Raw genomic sequence first — 23,874 nt, 5'->3', positions numbered from 1 at the left:
TCCCAGGAGACTTGGGGTCTCTTTCTAAGTTTGAAAGCTCTTTCCTAACAGAAGTTTCGCTCTTGAAAATCTTCTGGTTAGCAGGCAGCTGCTGATACAGCTTCTCTGCAGCCTGATTTTACTTCCAGCCCAAGGGCAAGCAATAAAAAAAATCCTGCCCAGCTCTGTGAGGTCTGAATCAGGTGCTAACACTGAACATCTGCTGGGGCCTCTGCTCTCCTCTCCCCCACCCTCCTTTCATGTGCTGGGCACTGGAGCATTCTCCACTTTATAGCTTGTAGCAACGGAAGGCAAATTTAAGAGGCAAAGCAATGCTGACAGCGCTTTCCAAAAAGCCCCAGACTCTGCTTTAACTGCTCTCTGTCCAGGACTTTGGTGAGTCCAACACCACTGTGACATGCTGAAATGATCTGCATTGTATGGCAGCCTTTGGAAGCAGTTAGCAGCAAAGCATTGACAGCCCAGCCCGAGTGAAACAGACTCTGCACGTACATTTATTACTTCATACAACCAGATTGCTTATTGTACAAAAATGAACAGTGCCACCCAAGAGGGCCTTCACAGATGTTCTGAAAGAGTGACGTAAACACAGCTTTAAAATACGGGGTTTAATGTAACTGAGACAGAAACTACTGAAGCACCACATGTCGTGTGCCTATGTATACACATGCACGCTCGTGTGCATGTAGCTCCACACATCATACACACACAGACTGAACAAATTGTCACAGCAGGCTGAGGAATCCAACATCCCTAGACGAGTATTTCCATCACTGAGACACAAATGGACTGAGCCATACACTCATCCTGCCTTGAGCTGCTGCCACTCTTGGTCTAGTCTTTCTTCCCTGGTTGCTCCTTGCTGCACACCGCTGCTAGCTATCCCCTTGAGTCAATAACCCAATCTCCAAGCCCACCTAGGTGAGCGCACCAGCATGACCTGCTAAACACGTAAGGGTCAGCATACAGTCACATCCCCACACTGAAAAGCCTCAGCAGGGAAGGGATACGTTCTGTCTTGCAGGGTGCCTGGTCTACCAGGGCCCAAATCACAGGCATAAATGCTTGGGCACAACCACTGAACTTATAAACATCTAGAGCCTGGAAACTTTCACTATTCTGCTCTGCAGCACTGAAGGGATGAACGGATCTGTATAGGAAAAATATTTGGGATACAAATCATGACCTTTAAAGATTGCAGCACCTGAAGAATTCTTCTTAATGCCCAGTACAGAGAATTTTGCTTAAATCCAAGAGGGAAGTTTAATAACTTAAAGCAGAAGGTTTCTGAAAGAGCTAAATGACAACACTGCTGCTAAAGGCTGTGCTGTCGACAGGAGGAAGAGCACTGCTGCGTGCAATACGAAACTGAGCAGGGCGGTACTTAGATCCTTCTAAACAGCAACTGCTGTGTCTCAGCACTGCTCCTGGGCAGATGAACATTGCAAGTTAGTGGTATTTGTGTCCACTACCTTCCAGATCTTGCCTGCCTAGACTAAGCTCCCTGGGCAGTAAAGGCCTCGCAAGTGAGAGAGCATGAAGTGCTAATCTGGCACTGGCCACAAAAGATTTACATTGCTTTACTAATTTCCACTGCAGTAAAACAAATGAGTAAGGGCTGTATCCTACAACTTTCAAAGGAAGAAATAATAGACTGTAGCAATGTCTGCAGAGTTTTCTCTCTGTAAAGTACAGTTACTCCCTGGGAGGCACAGACTAGCCCTGTATAAAGATTCAACATGGTTTCACCCTGCTCATCTTTCAATGCAGAGAGAACTTGTTCCTGTTAGTCTGACAGCCACAGGTTCTGTGAATCCCAAGGACTCTATCTACTGTGCAGTCAGTACAAACTGGTCAGGAAAGAAGCAGTTATTCTCCCTGTAGGCAAAGAGGGTACAAGCTGGTATCTTTCTGCAGTACCTTCCCTGACCCAGAGTAGAACAGGGTCTAATGCAAGGCAGCAGAGATTCTCTATTCTTGGAAAGGTATTAAACAGCAGATGTGTTTCAACCAGCCTAGAGGCCCCAGAAGATTCTGGCATACCCATGGAAAGACACTATAAAGCCCTGACTGAACTTCATGTCAGATCTAAGACTGGCAGAACCTCCATGGTGTTTCCCCATGCAAATTGGACAGCCCTTTATAATGATAGGGTCAATCTCAGATGTGGTCTTCACATACAAAGAAAAAAACGAATACTGTCAGAGAAAGCAGCAATGAAAGTCACTCCTGTGATCAGAGAGATGCTGCAGAGCTGCCAAGCATGCACTCTGACAGTCCTTGCTACTGAACAGTTAAACATGCTTGAGCAGCACTTGCCTTAGTGGTTCACATATCACGGTCCAAGAGACCAATGAGAGGAATTATTGACATTATTGGGAACTTCCAAGTACTAGTAAAAAGGAGCAAATAAGGACACGTTCCCATTCAAGGGGAGGTGTTATATGTTTCCTACTCCAGCAGTCTGCCACATCTGGCTACACCACTAGGATCCTCAGCAGAGAGCCAAAGAGCAGAATATCTACCGAACCGCACAGCAGCTCACATCCACCAAGATACTTCAGGCTCAGCTCAAAAACAAAACACCAAAAAGTTGAGAGCTCACATATTCCTCTGTAAATTTGACCTCTTCTCATTCCTACCATGGGAAACCTTCATATGTCAGACTCACAGCCTGAGTCTGTGAAAAGCTGGACAGTCAGTGTGACAGTTACACTCTAAAGAGAGGATTTCTCCTGCTAGTTTCTAACCCAACCCTTCTCATCCCTACACTTGTATGCGGGAAGGGAAGAAACAAGTAAGAGAGATTGTACAGATTATTCTCCCCTAAATCAGTAACATTTATACATTTAAAAAAAAATCTTCATAAAAAAAATTAAGCATGAACAGTTCTGTAACACAAACAGGTGCAAATTCCATTGCCTAGTAAAGCCAGGAAACAGTTCATGTGTAATCAGAAGAAGTGGAAGTCCACAACCACACGTCTTATGGACAGCCTTACGTTTTAAAGGCAGCCTTCACATTAGTGTCTCTCCTGTACTACGCTCTTGGTTGTTAAATAATGTTATCCAGACAAAGTACAGGATGGTACATAAGCAAAAAAGTGCAAGATGCAACTTAAGTCAAAGTGCCTGCTGGTCAAACAGGTACAAATTATGTTCAGAAATCAAGCATAACTGTGGACTGAAAGCAAGCAAGGCCTTTTTTTCTTCCTCTTGTTTCCATCAGAAGTCATCACAAGTAACATCAGTACAGTCTGAAGAGGCATCAGTTCCAAATGGATGTATATAAGAGGACAGCCAAGCCCACGTCTTGATGGAAAACTGATCCTCATTTCTTCTGTGCAATGCCAACCGACCCGCAGGCTTTGCTCCGAGTATCCCAGCAGAGAGAGAGCAGTAAGTAACTTCGATGACACATTCAAGAGAGGCAGAGTCAGGAGCTCAACAGAAGAGTAGCACTTAAGAGAAGGGGGTACAGCAAACCCTTGTTAACTCCTCTGGAGTCACATCCTCCAGCTGATTTATTGATTGCAGCAGGAGTTAAGTAACACTGCTCTTCATGGGAAAAAGATTATCCTCACAAGTATGACTTTCCCTTCCTGTTTGCCTTATTTTGCTATTTCGGAGATAAAACATCTTTTACAATATTAGCTTTCTTGGAGTTTAAAAGATCTTGTCATCAGAAAAGAGTGAGATGGGAGCACAGACAGACCTTTTCTTAAACCTTGAAAAAGACTTCTAACTCATTCTGCAAGTGAAAACAACAAAAGCCATAGAACCCTAGCAAAGGAGCTGTCGCTGAGATTAAGCAGACCCGAACTCCGCCATCCATTTTTCATACTTCTCCAGGTCTGCAGCAGAAACAGATTTGGAGATTTTCTTCAGAGCCAGCTCAAAGTCCCCTTTGGTAACTGGCATCTGAAGCTCCTCTTTAGAAAGTGCACGAATCTCTTCTGGAGTTAAGCCGTTAATACGTCGTCTCATTGCCATTAAAGAGGCATCCCTGGAAACAGAGGACAATAGCAGAGAATTAATAGCTAGCAGCATGTGCTGTAAGCCTATGAATTTTGACTGTATTCTCTCGCTAGAAACCACTTGCAGGAACACTTAAGAGAGCATTTATTTACCCTAGAAGATGCAGTTCACATCTTCCTTAGCTTCCATATTCCCAGATCACTACATTAATTCAACATACAGAAAGCACTGGCAACAAAATCCATTTGAGCATACAATAAATGTGCAGAGATAATTAAGAATATAAAACTGAAAACCTTTTACAATGATTCATAGAGATTAAATGTTACAGTCTCAGTGCAGGAACAGGCAGGGTGGGAGAGGAACTGCACTCAAATATTTATTCCTTTTTAAGGTAGCCTGGCTATTGCACACTGTTCCTCTTAGATGTCAGCCTTCTCTGCTCCGTGTAGCCCAAAAGGACAGTCAGCAAGTGCCTGGAATGCAGCACAGCTCTGTTGCCTGCTTGCACAAAGCACCTGAATCTGTAGAGCAGGAGGCATCAGACACTAGCATCACATGGTCCTGCAGGGCTGAGGTCACCAGTGCCTGTGGCTCCTCATGCTCTACCTGCTTCGTGACTCCTCCTCGGCTCAGATGCTGCCAGCATGGCCCACTGGCATGGAAAACACTGCTCATTTCTCACACCACAGCCCACATGCAGTCTGACATTACATTTTTTTTCTTCTTTCCCCAGGTTTTTCCCAGCAAGAGATAACAGAAGCCTCGGGGAGAACAGGTAATTTAACCACTGCACTGCGTGACACACACTAAGTTTTGAAAACCATGGAGTCGTTTCATAATTTCAGCAAAGCAGCAGGGGGAGGAAAAAAAATAAGTAAATCCCAAGCTATGTTCTTAAAGGATCAATTTCTCTTGGCAGAGACCCTGACACTGAAAGGGACTGGGGGCTGACCAAGCACAGAGCATACAGAAGTCCTGAAGAATTATTCTATGAAAGGTTCCTTTGCATCACAAAATTCTAGCTCTTAAAACTCATTGGATCTGAAAAATGAAGGAATAATCCAAACCTGGTTTGCACTTCATTAACCAGTGCAGACAAATTCAGTGAATACAGAACAAGAAATTTGCTCAGAAAATTCTTTATTTCCTCTTCAGATCCAAGAAAACCACATCTCACAGAGAGACTCTATCATCTTTAGACCACTCCACAGTGACAGTAATGCAGTAACATGGTTCCAGTAAAACAGATTTGAGCCTCAACACTCTCAGCATGGTTTCAGCTGTAGCGGGTATTGCCTTTCATCATGGGATGCAAACAATGACTTCATTGCAGTTTTATTTGCAAATTAAGGACAATGAGCTACCTGCAAACATTAGTGATGTCAGCACCAGAATAGCCTTCAATCTTCTCTGCAATTTCTTCAAGGCTGATATCAGGATCCAGTTCTACTTCCCGAAGATTAATCTTAAGTAGTTCTGCTCTGCCTTTTGCTACAACACAAAAGGAGTTGTTTGAAGACTTAGAAGGGTAACATTAAAAAAAACCCAACCAAACATACAAACACAACTTAGATGTTTCAGTGAAAAATATAAACAACAGGATTTAACATAAGAAAAGAGACAGAATACATCACAGTAAATTGCGCAATCAAATACAATGAAGTATATGGTTAAAAGCTGCATGTTAAGACAGCATGCTCCAGAGACACATTTCAAAGTCATAGGTCATTAAAAATGCCGGTTATGTCTCAGGTGACAAAGCATTTGGTCACATACTACCCAAGGGCACAAAAGCACAGTCTTACAAATGTCTGCTTCTTCTCCCATCCCTTTGGATTCACTCACTGCGCAGTTTCATGAGGACCGCAAGGAGGATTCTATTAACAGAGCTTCAGACAGCGCAACCCCCTTAATAATAGGCTGAACTTTAAGCATATGTTTAAGCATTTTACTCAGTTGGGACCCAAGAAAGCTGCTGCAGCCTGATAGAAAACAGATACATTCATAGAATAAATATATATTAATATATTTATAACACAAAATCTGCTGGTATCCCACTTTCAGACCTGGATGCAGCACGCACACACAGTGATAGCCAGTTGTGTAAATGAGCACTTACACAGCTCATTAGCCACGGCTCTTGTAGAGGGCACCTGCATTTGTGCATTCAGGGACAGCATGTGTTCAGCAGCCTAGGCTTATAAAAAGGGAATTCACATTTGACAGCTTAAGCTTCAGTGTTACTCTACACAGGGATGTTCAAGCAGGGGTTGAATGCTTCCCTGGCTTCCACTGCACCAAAAAAATCTATCAACTCAGCATCTTTATTTCCACAGTGACCATTTCTTATGACCTAGAAAAGAGGACAATCCTAAGCAGTAGTAGAAAAGGCTAAAAGTCCTAAGGAAGTGTTCACAGTTATGTTTTATTTATTGATAATCCTCACCCCTTTTTTTTCCTTTAATTTTTGGGGGAGGAGAAATACAAAAGAAATTATAAAGCTTGTATAAAGCTGCTGGGTTTGTGTGCTTTGCAGAACTGTCAAGAATATGGAGTTATCAATCACACACAGTTGGCACTAGCTATAAAATGGGGATTTACTATTTACAGAACACACTGTACACACAGCACACCTGCTGGGAACATCCTGTATCAGAAAACTTTCTTCTAATCATTGCTATGAGGCTAAGGAAGTCATTGCAGTATTTTGAAAATGAAACATAGAATAATCATAGAATCATAGAATTGTCAGGGCTGGAAGGGACCTCAAGGATCATCTAGTTCCAACCCCTCTGCCATCGGCAGGGACACCCCACACTAGATCAAGTTGCTCAGAGCCACATCCAGCCTGGCCTTAAAAACTTCCAGGGATGTGGCTTCTACAACCTCCCTGGGCAAACTATTCCAGTGTCTCACCACCCTCATGGGGAAGAACTTCTTCCTAACATCCAACACGACTCTACCCACTTCAAATTTTGCTCCATTCCCCCTAGTCCTATCACTACCCAACACCCTAAAAAGTCCCTCACCAGCTTTCTTGTAGACCCTCTTCAGAGACTGGAAGGCCACAAGAAGGTCTTCTCAAAGCCTTCTCCTCTCTGCACTGAACAGTCCCAACTCTCTCAGTCTGTCTCCATAGTAGAGGTGCTCCAGCCCTTTGATCATCCTCATGGCCCTTCTCTGGAAACATTCCAGCAGGTCCAGATCCTCCTTGTTACAGGGGCTCCAGAACTGGATGCAGTATTCCAGGTGGGGTCTCACCAGAGTGGAGTAGAGGGGGAGAATCACTTTCCTCAACCTGCTGGCTATGCTTCTCTTGCTGCAGCCCAGGACGTGATTGGCTTTCTGGGCTGCAAGTGCACACTGGCAGCTCATGTTGAGCTTCCCATCCACCAGCACCCCCAAGGCCTTTTCTTCAGGGCTGCTCTCAAGCCAGTTGCTGCCCAGCCTATGTCAGTGCTAGGAATTGATGTAATATATGCTTGCATCAAATTCCACAATACACAGGTATATGACATATATCTCCATTAACATGCCTAACCATATCAAATCACACAGCACAGTTAAGAATGTATCATTTAGACATGCCCAGAACAGCCTAATATTCTTATTTACAGAACAGATGGAACAGAACCATAATCCTGAAAATTAAACTGGAGCCCAGCTTGTATGTTGTCCAGTGTGTAACACACTGTGTCAAAAAACAACCTGGTTTAATTGGAAACAAGAGCAAGAGCTGATAGGATTTTAAACTAATTGGTCATAAAGACAGGCATCCTGTTAGGAGCTGTTTCCAGCTGTAAGCTGCAAAGACAAGCTGTAGAACTATTAAGTGTCCTTATACCTGCTAAATTCAATCACCACTGCTGTCACCATGAACACGCATCTTGTTATCTTGAGTGCTCATGCAGGGAGATGAGGCATCCACTGTACCAAGAAGAAAGGAAGCTATGCAAACTTCAAGTGATAGGAATCTCAAAATTAATAGGACAGGTGAATGACAGCTGGGGAAGACAATGCAAGCTGAGACGTTGTAGGGCAGGAAAGCAATCAGCCTGCTGCATTCTGAGTGACTGGAAGCACAGTCACAAAGGCAAGCAAGCCCTGATTTACAATGAACTAAGCCTGTGAGTGAAAATTCACGGATCCACTTCTTTGCATTTGTCTGCAAGGGCAGAGAGTGCAGTTGCAGTATTTCTGAACATGTCCAACGGCTGCCTTTGATGATCGCTCAAGGACTGACTGTTAAACATTTGAAATAACGCTAGGCTCATTAAAACTAACTCTCTTTCCAATTGTAAGCAGCCATCAATGGCCTTGCAATGAAATGTCACAGCTCTTTGTTTTTAAGCCCTCAAGCTAGTAGTTGGTTTTGTTATGGTGGTTTTTTTTTTTCTCCTTTCTCTCACTTTCTTTAAAAATAATGTGACCCAGCCAAATGATTAACCCCTGAATTTCACTGCTCATCACAAAAACATTAAGATTCCTTCAAAACTCAGCAGTCCTGCAGTAATTCTAAGCTTGCCTCTGCAAAGGCCATTTTAAAGGAAAATGCTCAGAGCAAACATACCTGTGGGCAAAGGTATATAAATCCTCTTCTCCAGCCTCCGTCGGAGAGCTTCATCAATATCCCAGGGAAAATTTGTAGCAGCTAATACCATAACCATCTTGGAAGGGTCATCATTTTCCAAAGCACCACCTACCCCTGCAAGCACAACAGTTCAGAGCAATTTCAATGCGCCCCTCTTATTGATCGAGATGCTTGCCAAGAAAAAGCATTGCAAAAGCCTGGAGAAAGCTAAGCAACAGCACTATAAAGCCCTAGTGTCCCTTTCCAAACTTCCCATAGCTTAGGTATGACAAGGCCATCATTGTCACAGAGAGGGGGACAGTCAGTTTTTTTGTTGAGTCAGAGGATGGATTTCTTTGACGGTGCTAGTAACAGTCATTATGTAAGTGCAGCGCTACCAGTCCCACCAAAAGGGGCATCTCTGTCAATCCTGGCTCTCGAAGACACAGAAATCACTCCTTGGCCTCCCAAATGAGGACTGCAAAGAAATTATCATTTGGGGGCAAAAAGCTGTCTACCCTGAGTTTAGGACAATGAACCTGCATGATAGAGGACATTATAAAGAGTAGTTAAACAGCATCTGCAGTACAGAGGTGGTTATCAAACCCCACCACACCATGCAATATTGATTCCTCAGATGGTCACCACTGCTATATAACAAGAGAAGAGATACTAAATCTGGCTAAAATGGTACTAGCTAGCTGCCACCAGAGAGCACAGCAAAATCACACCTCACAATGGAGTCCCTGAGCTGGAGACTCTAGTGAAGGGGAGAAAGTTGTTTGAAGTGGATCACAATTAAAGACCTGCATTAAACTACACAAATCGCCATTATCTGCTTCTCCTAGAATGTCTCTTAAATATCAATTTCCAACTTACCAGTGAAATGGCCATTTCAGACAAAAACAAAGCAGGACACTCCTCACAGTTATCTGCCTTTGGAAACTCCAAAAATACACTACCTCTCTCAAGTCCTGCAGTAGTCTTGCCCTATCCACAAAGCCAGAATTGCTAGATTGCTCAAGTTCTTACATTCCCATCTGTAAAGTAACAACATCCCAGCCCCAGACTCAGATCTAAACACTTGTTACCATCCATTTGCACAAGCAGCTCTGACTTGACTCTGCGACTCGCCTCGTGTTCGTCCGACGTGCCTCTGCGGCTGCACATGGAATCTATCTCGTCAATGAAGATTGTTGTTGGAGCGTAAAACCTTGCCTTGATTCAAATGGAAACACTGCTATTAAGGCTGCACCCACAAGCACAGGCCCTCATCAGACCATGACCCAGTCCCACCAGGCATACTACATACATATTTTCCCTGCCTGCCCCAAGAATGTAATTCAAAGTCTTGATTTGCTAACTGTCTGGCAAATGCTGACGTTTATACACTTTAAATTGTGCTCCTTAAATCAGAGGTGTTGCTGGTTGGCTCTCCTCAGCAACCGGTCTTGCAAAGGGGAAAAGGAACACAAAATACAGACAGATTTCACGTCCAAGTTTTTGTGCTACAGAGGGGTAAGCACAGAGGACAGAAAGGAGCTCAGCATGACAGGTTTAAACAGAGTATTGTAGCAGTGCAAAGAGGTGAATGACTCCTCATACAGGTACACATAGGCATGTTCTTCACATACCTCTCATGACAGATCACACCCACAACTTCACTGAGAGGCTTGTGTCCATCATTTGGAACAGAAACAATTAAAACACGCACTGCTTCTAGAGCAACAGTTCCAAATCCCTTCCACTTCCAAATCTACTTCCTCTGGGCTTGTTATCCCACAACCAAATAAGAACTTTTGTCAAGGACACCATTCTACAGTTAGTCTGGAAAATGCTCTTCTAAACATGGGTGATCAACCGCTTTCTTCTTAATCCTCAACAATCAGCAAAGGATGGAAACATAGAGAGTGCATCTTCCTAACTGGCTGAAGAAGTGTGAATTCAATGAACTCCGTGCTTCCAACATGCTACTGAAGGGGCAGGAAACCAAAAGAGATGTCCTTTCTCACCTTAGTGATCCTCAGATCACATCATCGAGGACATACCATTTCAAACAAGAGGCGGACCAGCTTCTCAGACTCGCCCCTGTACTTAGATGTCAGGGTAGAGGAAGACACATTGAAGAACGTTGTTCCACATTCTGTAGCAACAGCTTTCGCTAGCATTGTTTTGCCAGTGCCAGGAGGACCGACCATCAGCACGCCCTGAAAGGTGGAAAAAAAGGTGAGCAACACCAACAAAGAAACTTTGCAATGGGTGCTTGTGGTAGTTTTAGGCTATGCCTTTAAAATTTCATTACAGATTTTGAGCGGAAAAGTAGAAAAACACAAATGAATCACTACTGGGGGTAAAAAGAAAAACTAAAGATCATTCTAAACTATTTCATTGGAGAAATATCTGCTACAAGACTGTACTAAAACAATTCTCTTTTCTGATCTCTTCTCTGCTTGTTTCACTCGGGAGAGATTAACTTGCTTTTGGCTGACCTTGGCTGCATTATTTCGGTTAAGTCTAACCGCTACTTTTCTCGCTGCTCCTTTCTCCCTTGGAGAAGAGAGGGATGAGGGGACAGAGGGACAGTTTCCCTGATCTCTGACCAGGGGGGTTGTGTTGTTTGTTAATTGTAAATACTGTATATTCTGTACATATTCATTGCATTCCATTGTAGAATGTAGTTTTGCTTGTAAATACAGCTTCCATTTGCTTCCAACTGAGTTGGTCTGGCAAAGTTAATGGTGGTGGTGGGGGAAATTTCAACCCACAACAGTGCTCTATATTGCATCTCAATTTGATACAAGATATGTATTTAAATCATTTGACAACTTAATGGTCATCAATGGAAAACAAAAAAGAATCCTGCTGTCAAGAACAGCGTGGAAGAATGTGGTTTGGTTTTACCACCTCACCCGAGTCTGAATCACAAAAGCCAGTTAAGTGTTGCTGCACCTGGGAAACAGGCAACAGATTTACAACCTTGCTCTGAATCAGACAGAACCTGGACATAAATTTAGGCCTTCTCATGCAGGGATGCACAGGCAGATGAAGACAGTGTTTTTTTTTGGAACAATGGCCTCTTCACAAAGAAAGCTGCACAAAAACCAAAATGCTTTTGCAGAAAGTTGCTCCCTCACTAGAGCATTTTTATGTAGAAAAAAACATTTTGCCAGAAGTCCTGCTGATGTGTACATATCAGTCTGCTTGATTTTTACACTTAAATAAGCACAGGAACATTCACTGAATACAATGGTTCTTCATACTGTTTAATCTCTGCATCTCAGAACTTCTGCAGCCATACTACTGCATCTTAAGTACTGGATGAAGCACCATCCTCACCATACTTTTTCATGTCACAAGAGTCTTGCTAGTTTATTTATTTTGGTTGGTTTTTTTTACAGATAAGCAACTGTAGCTCAGGTAGACAACATCTCAGTCTCACAAAAGCCTACTATGAACCCCAGTGATTAATCAGATTTAAACCAGAACACTAAACTATAATTGTTAAGTCCCAAGTTGGCACCTGCATCATTGACTTACAAAATCATTTAGGTTGGAAAAAATCTTTAAAGACTACTGAGTCCAACTGCAAACTTAACATTGACAAACCCATAATGTGTGTCTTTCCACCTGTGGTCTACCTCAAAGAAAAAACTTTACTTAGAATAAACCAAACCAGGTTGGAAGAGACCTTCAAGATCATCACGTCCAACTCATCAACCAATTCAACCCACCCAAATAGCTAACCCATGGCACCAAGCACCCCATCAAGTCTCCTCCTGAACACCTCCAGTGATGGTGACTCCACCACCTCCCTGGGCAGCCCATTCCAATGGGCAATCACTCTCTCTGTATAGAACTTCTTCCTAACATCCAGCCTAAACCTCCCCTGGCACAGCCTGAGACTGTGTCCTCTTGTTCTGGTACTGGCTGCCTGGGAGAAGAGACCATCATCCACCTGTCTACGACCTCCCTTCAGGTAGTTGTAGAGAGTGATAAGGTCACCCCTGAGTCTCCTCTTCTCCAGGCTGAGCAACCCCAGCTCCCTCAGTCTTTCCTCATAGGGCTTGTGCTCCAAACCCCTCACCAACTTTGTTGCTCTTAAAGAGACTCTCTTAAGAGAGACATATCTCTGCAGCTCAGCCCGTTCACCCATCATTGCACAAGCAGGTTTTTAGCTGGACACACAGTGGGCTCAGGACCCATGTTAAGACTGTAGTATTGAGCCTGGTTAACCACTCTTGATAATATTTCTAAATATACTTCTTATGGACAGTCTTTTCAACCCTTTCAGCAGCAGTGCTGGAGAGGGGCAATACATTGTTCCATGCTACACAGCAGTAGAACAGAGCATTGTCATTTTAAGCGTGGGACTGTGAAAATGCAGTGCTCAAGCAGCTTGGCTTTTTTTTTCCCCCTCCTAACTGCAAGATCTTATTACATGCTAACAAGAGTTTCCTGAAGAAGTTGTACTGTGCTGCAAGGGTAATCAAATTAGCTCGAATTAGCATAGCACATCATAACGTGCATCGCAATTAATAACTTACATAAAGTTATGCAGCAATAAAATCTCTGTTAAATGCCAGCCACACAGCAAATTAGATTTCATCTGTTCCCCACACACAAAAAAATTTGACTTCACAATGCACAAAGAATGACATGGAAGAGATCTATAAAAACAAATCAACCGGGAATGCAATTATTCAAAAATGCACTACTCAAAAGCAATAGTCTCTCTGTACTCCATTTTCCATTAACTCTTAATACCTTTATTGCCATTTAACACTTAGCTAATGCAAGCTCCACATACATTCATCGGTAAATTAAGCCAGGAATGTTCACACGCCATCCATACAGCCCACAGCCCAATGTCACTCCTCAGGCTGCCCAAGGTTTCCTAAGACGCAGAGCAGCAGACATAAAAAGTAAATGGACTCTTTTTTCCCCCCATCACCATTCAGACATATACTGTAATTTCAGCTGCTGCACATTATAATATGGCAAAGTACAGCCCTGGAGGACTGGATGAAAATCACTCAGCCTGTGATATGGAGTTCAGGGATGACTTACTGTTCTCTCTGAATTTCAAACATATTTATTCACTGTTTTAAAACAAGCCGCACCTCAATTCAAATCAAAGTTGACCCTGGTGTTTTCTGCAGGATCTGGTGATACAAGGGACTAATGTAATTTTTTGGATATTGCTCTGGTCCTCCATTATTCTGGATGGAAGGTCAGATTCTGGCTTCAGTTATGCATGCTGATCACTGATGAAATCAAATCCCATCGCTTTGCACCTCCTGTGTAACTACCACAGTGAGCCTTGCCTTGCATGTGATACTAGTAGCAGCATATATGTGTATAACACAGCTGCAAAGCAGCCACACCAGCTGTAAAGCCAGGGGAAAAACACCTCTCTGGGGATAAAGACAATAGAAATATCAGTTAAAAACCAACCAAACAAAAATATCCAACCCCAAAACAACAGGAAAAAAATCAAGAACTGGAGCTCTCAGCAAAACAAGATGTGCATGGTTGCAATCAGAAACACGTAGGATCAGGTTGCTCTTTCTCTCTGAAAACTAGGAGGCTGCCACTTACTTGCTAGCTAAAATCCTTGACAAACACAAAGACTTCTTTATTCTTTCTCTAAGGCTCTGTTAATCCAAAGTATTCCAATAAGAAGCTGAAATGCACCACAGGGAGTAAGTGTTTTGATGAAATCACTGCAGGGTTACTTCTTGTTGTTGTAACAATCACTAGCAGAGCAGTGGGAAGCACAGCGAGCAACCAGGCCTGCTTGGCACAAAACAGTTCAGAGAAAAAGAAAGAGTAAGCCTGGGGACACTCAGAAACCCGTGGCTGCAACTACAGAGCACCTGTGTTGAATCAGGGAAGACAGCTGGCTCCTTCATACAAGGCACTGCCCTCTGAATGCAGGCACAAACTGAGAGGGCTGTCTTGGGAATTGTTCTCAGGAGAGCATGAACATCCAAAACCAGATTTGGCTGCCTTTTCCCTGAATTATTGTCCTGAATGCCTAGGCTCAACAAATGCCTGCTGCTATGCCGATTACTGCAAGAAACAGCCTTCCCTTCAGAACTTATCATCCTTGTAGCACAGTCAGAGGTCAACAGTAGGGAAAATACATGCTGTTCTGTGTGAAAAATAAATTCAGGAGAGTTACAGCTTCACAAGTCACCAGGGAAAAGGCTAACAATGAAGACTCTTCATAGACTTGTCAGAAATCAATTTGCATTTCAGACTGAAGAGAGGAAATAGTATTGGAATATTTTTTTCACGTTAGCTACCACCTAGTTTTCAAAGGCAATACTGCTCAGTAGGCAAAGATAATCTCACACAAAGAGATGGAGACTTTAACTCTTTAAAAGATCATCCTGTTTTTTCATTATCCACTGCCACAGCACTTGGAGACAAGGCCAGTGGTACTCTTCCCATTCTCTGCAGTCTGCTGGGATACTGGTCTTCAAGGCAGCTGGCCACTACATCCTCCAGGCATGTTGATAGGTGGGGGAAAAAAAGCACAGCAGCTCTTCACTTCTTTAAAAGTTGTTGAAGACCGGACAGACAAGGTCCCTGCAGCCTATAATAAGGGTACTGATTGACTTCCTTTGTGCCAAAAGGAAGAGAAAGATTCAGCCATTCAAAAGACACTAAAAATCTCACTCTACACTTTCAATCCATGATATCTAGCCTCTGTTCAAGCTTGGTTAACCTTAAGGTCAACCTCAAAGTCACTGCTATTGACCACAAATACTCTAAACCCCAAAAGCTTGGTGCTAAATTTGGCCTGCCTCTAGGTTTGCGCTGCCCCCTGAAACTCACTAAAATCATCATGACCAGCCCTCCAGCAGCAATCTCCTAGCTCCCATTCTTTGGCTTCCCCTTTTTACTGACTGTAGGCACAAGCCCAAATAATGACAACTCTTCCATGGCTTTGCTTTGTAAATTCAGCTGGAGAAGGACAGTTTTGAGGGTCAGACCTCAGTATAAGCCAGAGAAGTCAAGTAACCAAGCAGGAAAAGACTGGGCAAGCATTGGTTACACAAGACCTGACATATGCTGCTGAGCCAGCACACTAAGCCACGGAAACCACTCACGTGGCACAGCACTCCTTACACATGTCATTGCCTCCCAGACTCAGAATAACAACTTGCAACAGTCTCTTTTGCCCAGTAATCCTTCCCAGTAACCAAAAACTCCTTCAATTGTGATTACTTACTCCCCAAACAAGTGTTAATTCAGCTAAAAAAAAAAAACAAACGACCACCACCCCAAAAAAAACAACCACCACCAAGGTAATTTTATTTTCTATGCATAGAAATGCTCAGCAAACTCCTCCCTCCTCTTTGTTTCTAGTTCTCAGTAAGGCTCAGACTGAGTTCACCTCTGGTCCATCGGCCGGGCCAGCTCTGTCTGATACCTGTGTCCTTCCTTCTTCCACTTTAAATTTCTCTCACTCCAGCATAACTATGCTCAGTCTAACTGCAAAGCTAAGTCATCACTCAGATTAGGCTTCTCTCTCCCTGCACCATCCAGCCTGCAGTCTGAGAGACAGTTGGTACATGCAGTATAAAGTAGTCCAAGGACTGCTTTCCTCCATAAAGCACTGAAGAGCAGCCATTATAATCCTAAGCAGAGCCGTCCATTAAGCAGTTCTGCTTCTGTATGCTCGTTCACATGTACAGGCCCATACACAGAAAGTATCAGCTTGTCAACCAGCTATGACTAAGTAAATACAAAAGAAAGATTATTTACTGTAAAGCCCACACACACTTCCAGCTGTTCTTTCAGTGCATTCCACACGAATCGTTATGAGAGGATTTAATGAACCAATTCCTGATCTGTCCCATTTGCTTGTTTAGCCTTCTGCTACAGCAATCCACACGAATTACAGCAACATAACTACAGCTTGCCATTTAGCCAAACACCAAGTAAGTTCCCACCTTCCAAGGTCTTCTGATCCCTCTGAAAAAATCAGGCATCCACATTGGAAGAACAACAGCTTCCCTTAGTAATTTCTTGGCTTCTTCCAAATCTGCTATGTCATCCCTGTGCAAGATGAAGAAACTGGAATAAGATTCCCATACAACAGTATTTCTTCTATTTTTACACAAGAAAAATAGAAAAGCTTTTCACTTAGTACTTAGCATGCCAGTATATGCCTCATGAGAGCACTCCTTTCCTCTTGTGACCTAAAACTGCAACCACTTCTGGAAAGCAGGGGAAAAAAATAATATATTTGCAACTCAAGTTACCCAGAGCTGCTTAATTAAAAAATGTTTTGGACAATGTGAACACCTAAGAGGTAGCTTTAACATTCTCTAGACTGTACTTTGATTTCAGCAGTACCGGTAGCTGATGTACTGCACATAACAGCAGTTAGCAACAAAAGCTTAACTGGAATCAAAGTAACAAACTGTTAAAAACAAAAGGGCCTTATTTTGCTTATCTGTGGGAAATTATCATGGCTACCTGTTGTAAGAGTCACCACACCATCAAAACCACTTGAACTGAGAAAGTCCTCCTACCAATGAATGCTTGGATTCCTTGATACAATGTCCCTTTCAAGAGCTTCGACCAAGTCTTTGTCGTAACCCGCTCCATCAAATTTTGGAATTTCCCCATCACCAACTTCCTGAGGCATCTTCTTTCCCTAGAAGTGAAAGGCATACAGGCTCATAAGGACATTACACTTTCAACATATTCTTTACTAACAATATGGAGCAATGCTGCCTGGATCACCTCTGTAGAAGCCAGAGGAAGACATCAAGCTTCAAGACAGCTATCTCAGAACCGTGATGGTCAGCAAAACAAACATTTCATAACAAGTCTCCAAACACCTGTAGTTGCCTCTACAACAGCACCACACTTCCTTCATAGGTGCAGCTCACAGTGATAAACCTCACCAGAGCTCGTTACATACCACAGTGGGTGGAGTGGGATGGTTGGTTGGTTTTAAAGCAGCAAACTAGACGCTCTTAACAGTGCTAGAGATAAGTGGCACACTTCCTGGCCAGCCAAAGGCACAAATGCAGAAGCAGCCTCACAAAGCAGGCTTGCATCATAACTTAACGCTGAGGACCAGAGTATCTAAAGTGTATTTTGAAGATGCTACAGTTTTAGCAGCTGAAGAACTGACACCCCATAATCAATGAAAAGGAATACAAAAGCTGTTAAACCCATTGTCTTTGATGGATGAAACCCAAGAAGATTCTCTCTCCTTGTTTAATGAAAGCCTTTCTGCCCTTTCCTCACCTGCAAACTATTTCCCGTCTCGCATTCACAGGCTAACTCCATAAACAGTTTAAAGGCCATACTTACTTAAGAGCCGCACCAAAACCCCTGAAGGAGCTCCCCAGTCATTCAGAGACTTCAGGGGATTTTGACAACGCTTTCTGCAGCACGGTAATGTAATGCTCGTTCGCAACCAAGCCACATGCTGCCTCTGCCCCCAAACGGCCCACAGTTTAACACTTCCGCAGCGCCGTTAAGCTTATCAGGGTGAGGTAACATTTTCCCCTTGAAGCATCAGGGCTCAGATCCTCCTTTCCTACTACAGAAGGAAACCACTTCTCCCAACCCAGCGGCAGCGTGTGCCTGAAAAGCAGCTGCTCTGGTTTAAGGAAGGAGACTGTGCGGGGAGCTACTTTCGGACTCTTAACTCAGCTTCTAAACACTATCAGCAGCTAGTTAAAGGATCCCAGCTGGCAGGACAAAAGCTGCTAGGCAAAGAAAGGCAGGCTGAGAAGCAGCTGGAGACACACGAATAACCTCGCAGTAGAAAAAGGTAGCGATTGCACCCCTTCTACTGGCCTTTTGCTCGCAAGGCCTGTGAGGGAGCAGTTTATCTTCCCACTATTTTTATTTGCTTCCAAGTGTCGTTGTGTTGTTCAGTACTGCCAGTTCAGGTTGCCTTTTAATTTTTGTTTTCAATGGAAAACAAGCTGAAAGTTGTGTTTAGACAAAAAGCTGGTGTCAAAAATGTAATGGTCTGGCATGAAAGCAAAACAGGAAAACAGCCCTGCAGAGTTGGGCAGCTTTCAAAAAAGAGAAAATGGAATTCAAGTGTAACCATAAAAAAAATGAAAAGAGGGAAAAGAATAAAGACAATGAAATGAAAGGTATTTGCTGTCTGTTGTTACACACTTTTGTTTCTCTGCAATGAACTGGTTTTCCTAGTAAAATAATTTTTCTCCACGTCTAAAAAACACATCGGGTGTTTTGTTGATTTGGTTTTGGTTGTTTTTTTTTCTGGGCGAAAGAGAGTTAAAGCAGAGCTGAAAAAGAGGAGAGGGCCGGGCGGATGGCTGCAGGCACTGTGGCAGAGGCTGAGGCCGCTGCTCAAGCCGCTCCGGAGCCCGGCGGGCAGAGCTGCGCGCAGCCCGTTTGCTGCAGCAGAGCGGCGGTGAACGCGCGGGTCGGGCAGCGCAGGCGACACTGGGCGCGGCTGTGACGCTGCTCAAAGAAGCATTTTTAAAAGAATCGAAGCAAAAGGGGAAAGAAAGGCCCGGCGGCAAGGCAGGCTGCGGCAGCCACGGGGCGGCAGTAGGGCCGGGCGGCAGCGCGGTGGGCAGCGGGAGGGGCGGCGGCGGCTCCCCCCGCCCGGCCGCCTCCCGCACGCTGCATCCGGGGCCGAACCCCAAACCCTCGCCGCCGGGGCCCGCGGGGCTGACGCTTCCCGGGAGTCGTTGTTCCTCCGGCTCCCTGACAGAGAACACGGCGGCCGCTGGCATCGCCTTGGCTGTCATTTTAGTGACAGTGAATGCTTCCAATTTTTAAGTTCAAGGACTAACATGAGATTTAAAATAGTTACACTTTTCACATGTAATAATGTTATTTATGTTGGAGCCAAACTGGTCCAACATGCAATCCTCAGTAAGTGAGCAGTGACTTAAAAAAAAATACATCTTTTAAAGTGTCACCTGAATCCACACAGCAGGAATAAGCTTAATTTTCCAGTCACAGCCTCATCTCTTGTGGAACTACTTTCCCGAAACAGCTTTAAATAAGGCTGCTGTGATGGCTTCTCTCCATCAGCATATGCTGAAAGGCAGGTATACAGCTGAGTTCCTACCCTTGGCAATCTCATCACTTAACCTTCTCCTCAGCCAACCAAGCTCTGATTTAAAAACATTTTACAACTTTGCTGGGTTTCAGTCAGGAAGGGGCATCAGACCTGCACCACTCCACTGCAGCAAACGTCTGATTTTCAAAATTCATCCATTTCTACACCTGTACTAAACCCTGCATTAATTAGCTTCTGCAGTTGTCTCACTGCTGGGTCCATCATCCTGATGTACTTGGCAGCACAGATGTTCATAGTATCACAGTATAACTAAGGTTGGAAATGACCTCGAGGATCATCGAGTCCAACCTATCAACACAGACCCCGTGACTAGACCATGGCACCAAGTGCCATGTCCAATCTCCTCTTGAACACCTCCAGGGACAGTGACTCCACCACCTCCCTGGGCAGCACATTCCAATGACGAATGACTCGCTCGGTGAAGAACTTTCTCCTCACCTCGAGTCTAAACCTCCCCTGGCGCAGCTTGAGACTGTGTCCCCTTGTTCTGGTGCTGGTTGCCTGGGAGAAGAGACCAACCCCTTCCTGGCTACAACCACCCCTCAGGTAGTTGTAGAAGGCAATGAGGTCAACCCCTGAGCCTCCTCTTCTCCAGGCTAAACAATCCCAGCTCCCTCAGCCTCTTCTCATAGGGCTTGTGCTCAAGGCCTCTCCCCAGCCTTGTTGCCCTTCTCTGGACACGCTCAAGTGTTTCGATGTCCTTCTTAAACTGAGGGGCCCAGAACTGGACACAGTACTCAAGGTGCAGCCTAACCAAAGCAGTGTACAGGGGCACAATGACTTCCCTGCTCCTGCTGGCCACACTATTCCTAATGTAGGCCAGGATGCCATTGGCCCTCTTGGCCACCTGGGCACACTGCTGGCTCATATTCAGGCAGCTGTCGATCAGTACCCCCAGGTCCCTCTCTGTTTGGGAGCTCTCCAGCCACTCTGACCCCAGCCTGTAGCTCTGCATGGGATTGCCGTAGCCACAGTGCAGCACTCGGCACTTGGACTTGTTAAATGCCATCCCATTGGATTCTGCCCATCTGTCCAGTCAGTCGAGGTCCCTCTGCAGAGCCTTTCTAACTGACTAACAACTGCTCCTAACTTGGTGTCATCTGCAAACTTGCTGATGACTGACTCGACCCCATCATCCAGATCATTGATGAAGATGTTAAAGAGGATGGGGCCCAGCACTGATCCCTGGGGGACGCCACTGGTGACTGGCTGCCAGCTGGATGTGGCACCATTCACCACCACTCTCTGGGCTCGGCCCTCCAGCCAGTTCCTAACCCAGCACAGAGTGTAGTGGTCCAAGCCACGAGCTGACAGCTTAGACAGCAGTTTGCTGTGAGGGATGGTGTCAAAGGCCTTGCTGAAGTCCAGGTAGACCACATCCACAGGCCTCCCCACATCCACCAGACGGGTCACCTGATCATAGAAAGAGATCAGGTTGGAGAGGCAGGATCTGCCCTTCCGAAATCCATGTTGGCTGGACCTGAGCCCTTGGCCATCCTTCAGGTGCGCAGTTATTGCCGCCAGGATAATCTGCTCCATCACTTTCCCTGGCACTGAGGTCAGGCTGACTGGCCTGTAGTTTCCAGGTTCCTCTATCTGACCTTTCTTTTCCATCTTTTACCAAACCAAGTTAAGTCTCCTCTTGGAACATAAGCTGAATACAACTACCTGTTCACTTTGGCAAACCATTGTTTTTAAATATTCTTTCTTCCAATTTTAACAGCTCTTTCTTGAGCACGCCTGTTAAAATGCATACAACAGAGTCATGTTGTTGTCTCACTGCAGCCTCCTAATAATGGGTGTCTCTTTGCTAATAACATCTCAACAAACTAAGCCTGAGCTTTAATTTATGTTAATTTCCACGAGTATATCATACTGCTGTGACTGTGTGATATGCCTGCCTTCTCCTTCACTCCTGAGCTCACAGCCTCTAGAAGAAATTCTTGTCTCTAAGTACATGTCTGCACCACTGAACTTTATCCCACTCAACTGAATGACTCCAGCACAGAATCATCCAATCCCTGCTGGAGAGCAGCCTCATTCTCCTCTTTTGGTGCTGATGCTTCCCAGCTCAGTGTCATCAGCAAATTTAATTACTACATGCCTCTTTTTCTTGGCGCCAAGTTCACTAATTCAAATAGAAGACAAGAGTTTGTCTCGAGTCTTGAGGAAGTCCACAAATGATTCACCAGGTGACTGACATATTTTCTTTCAGTACTACTCATTAATATTCACATGGGACAACCAGACACCATAACTTCTAAGGGAAACCTCTGCTCCTAACCCTGCAATTTCACCTACCAGTTCCTTCAGCATTCTTGGGTTAAGATTATGCAGCCTTCTAGTCACAATGCATGGAGGTCTATGCTTCCACCTAAATACAGGCACCTCATCTCAAATCTGATGATGATGCACATCAGAATTATCAAGGAAAAAAACATTACATTTTTAAAGTCTTCACTGATTTTTAACATTCACTTCACAGATAGGGCAGCACAGCCCATGGCTTTGCAATGTGCACCATCCTCATCCTCTGACAATCTGAAATAATCTAACAAATACTCCTAAAAGGTGTTCTACTGCTTACAAATAGTATCATGTAATTTCTAAACCAAGTAGAATTCAAGCTGCCTCTTTAAGAGGAACTATTGAACAGAAGGCAAATTTCTTGGAAATGATTTGGCAGAAGGTTCCCTGAGAACAAGCCTAATAATTTCCAGTGGAACTAAGGAGGAAAAAGCAGTATTTCAGAAAAAGCAACACATAAATGTAAGGGTTTAGTGGATAAACATCCAGTGGCTGGCAGTTCAAGATTATTTTATATAGCACTACAAAAGGTCATTTTACAGGCACAGTCAGGTTAAAACTCCTTATCCCAAGACAGTTACTGTCAGAATGAAGAGATTATATGGTCTGGGGGAGGAGAAACAGTGAAAGAAGGCATTTGACTCAAGTGAGGCAAAACACTTCTGAAGCATACATACTATACCTCTATTTATCTTTATTGGATCATAGAATGGTTTGGGTTGGAAGGGACGTTAAAGAATATCACTAATAAACATGCATATTACATTGACACTGCAACAAACATCTTGGGAAATGGGTATGGCATCCAAGTTCATTACATGTTCTTAGTAGTCCAAGTGAAGCACCCTAGAGCTGACACATTTACTCTGAGAGAAGAGATACCTGGGTACTTAGTTTGAACTTTCTGGTTTGCCTCATTTTTTTGTAACTAAATGTGATCTATTTATTCAGATTAGTGTTTTAAATGTGCTACCACATTAAATGGAACACCTTCATGACTATTCCTCTATCTGACAGCAGTAGTGTTGTTAATCTCATTACTCCCAGAGACAAGTATTGTAAAAGTCATGTTGTTGTGGGCTGCTTATAATAAAGCCCTATAATGCTCATCACTGGAAAGCTTTGAGAGCAGAGTTCACTCTCATTAGTGCTAAGACTTTGAAGGCTGCCTTATACCAGCACAACTGGTGAACCTGTCACACACCGTGACTCCAACTCCCTGCATAGCTATCAGAGCTGTAAATAGTTTCACAGATCTTCACAAGGTTTTTGTATCTTGCAGGATGCACACTTGTTATTTTTAATCTTACTGATCCAGCATAGAGAGATTTCTGAAATGATTAAACTTGATCTGTGCAGTCACTCAGCAGCACTGCTGAAAGTGTGCTTGGCCCTACCTATTGATGGTAATAGGGCTGGGATTGCTTAATACTTCTCCTGTGCATCAGGAAAGCAATTTGTGATGTGAAAAACCTATCTTGAGTTCTTTCCGCACTATGAAGAAGCAACCTCTAACAGAGAGGCCACAAAGTGGCTAACTAAATTAATTTGGAAGAAAACTGGCTTAAGTATTCTTAGTCATCTCTCAAGATCTATACACTGTATGCCCCCATAGGAAGGGGTTTCTCCTATCTCTGTCATGAAAGTAAAGCCACTTCAGTACACTTCTGACTTGTAGCACTTATACCACAGATTCCCTGGGTTCCTGGCACTGACTCCACAGTTCAGTTAAAAAATACAAGCCTTTCAGAATTAGCTATGTGCACACAGACATTTTTTCAACCACAATAACACTCCTGCCTTTGACATCACTACTTGATAGTGAATCACTGTTTTTATTTTTCTTTCATTTAAGCACTGCTTCTTTTCACTGGTCTTCAGAGGAAAGAATCTCCAACTTATTCTGATTT

At 43.9% G+C, this 23,874-nt stretch overlaps 1 protein-coding gene across 6 annotated transcripts in view; it reads right to left on the bottom strand.

The window, feature by feature from the left end:
• Positions 1-471: 471 nt before the first annotated feature.
• The window catches only part of KATNAL1 (katanin catalytic subunit A1 like 1), a 48,653-nt gene continuing 25,250 nt past the window's right edge, over positions 472-23,874 (bottom strand). For all 6 annotated transcript variants that reach the window (XM_068143268.1, XM_068143276.1, XM_068143285.1 and 3 more), the window contains 7 exons: positions 17,100-17,224; positions 16,515-16,620; positions 10,599-10,757; positions 9,642-9,768; positions 8,551-8,685; positions 5,345-5,471; positions 472-4,005 (listed from right to left, as the gene is read on the bottom strand). In XM_068143268.1, coding sequence (XP_067999369.1) covers positions 3,807-4,005; positions 5,345-5,471; positions 8,551-8,685; positions 9,642-9,768; positions 10,599-10,757; positions 16,515-16,620; positions 17,100-17,224 — 978 coding nt within the window. In that variant the 3' untranslated portion in view covers positions 472-3,806. The remainder of the gene's footprint in view (positions 4,006-5,344; positions 5,472-8,550; positions 8,686-9,641; positions 9,769-10,598; positions 10,758-16,514; positions 16,621-17,099; positions 17,225-23,874) is intronic.

The sequence above is a fragment of the Melanerpes formicivorus genome, unplaced genomic scaffold (genome assembly GCF_026170545.1).
Source record: "Melanerpes formicivorus ecotype bairdi unplaced genomic scaffold, bMelFor1.0.p_v2 SCAF_1, whole genome shotgun sequence".
Lineage (NCBI taxonomy): Eukaryota > Metazoa > Chordata > Aves > Piciformes > Picidae > Melanerpes > Melanerpes formicivorus.
This window is presented reverse-complemented; position numbering and strand designations above follow the sequence as displayed.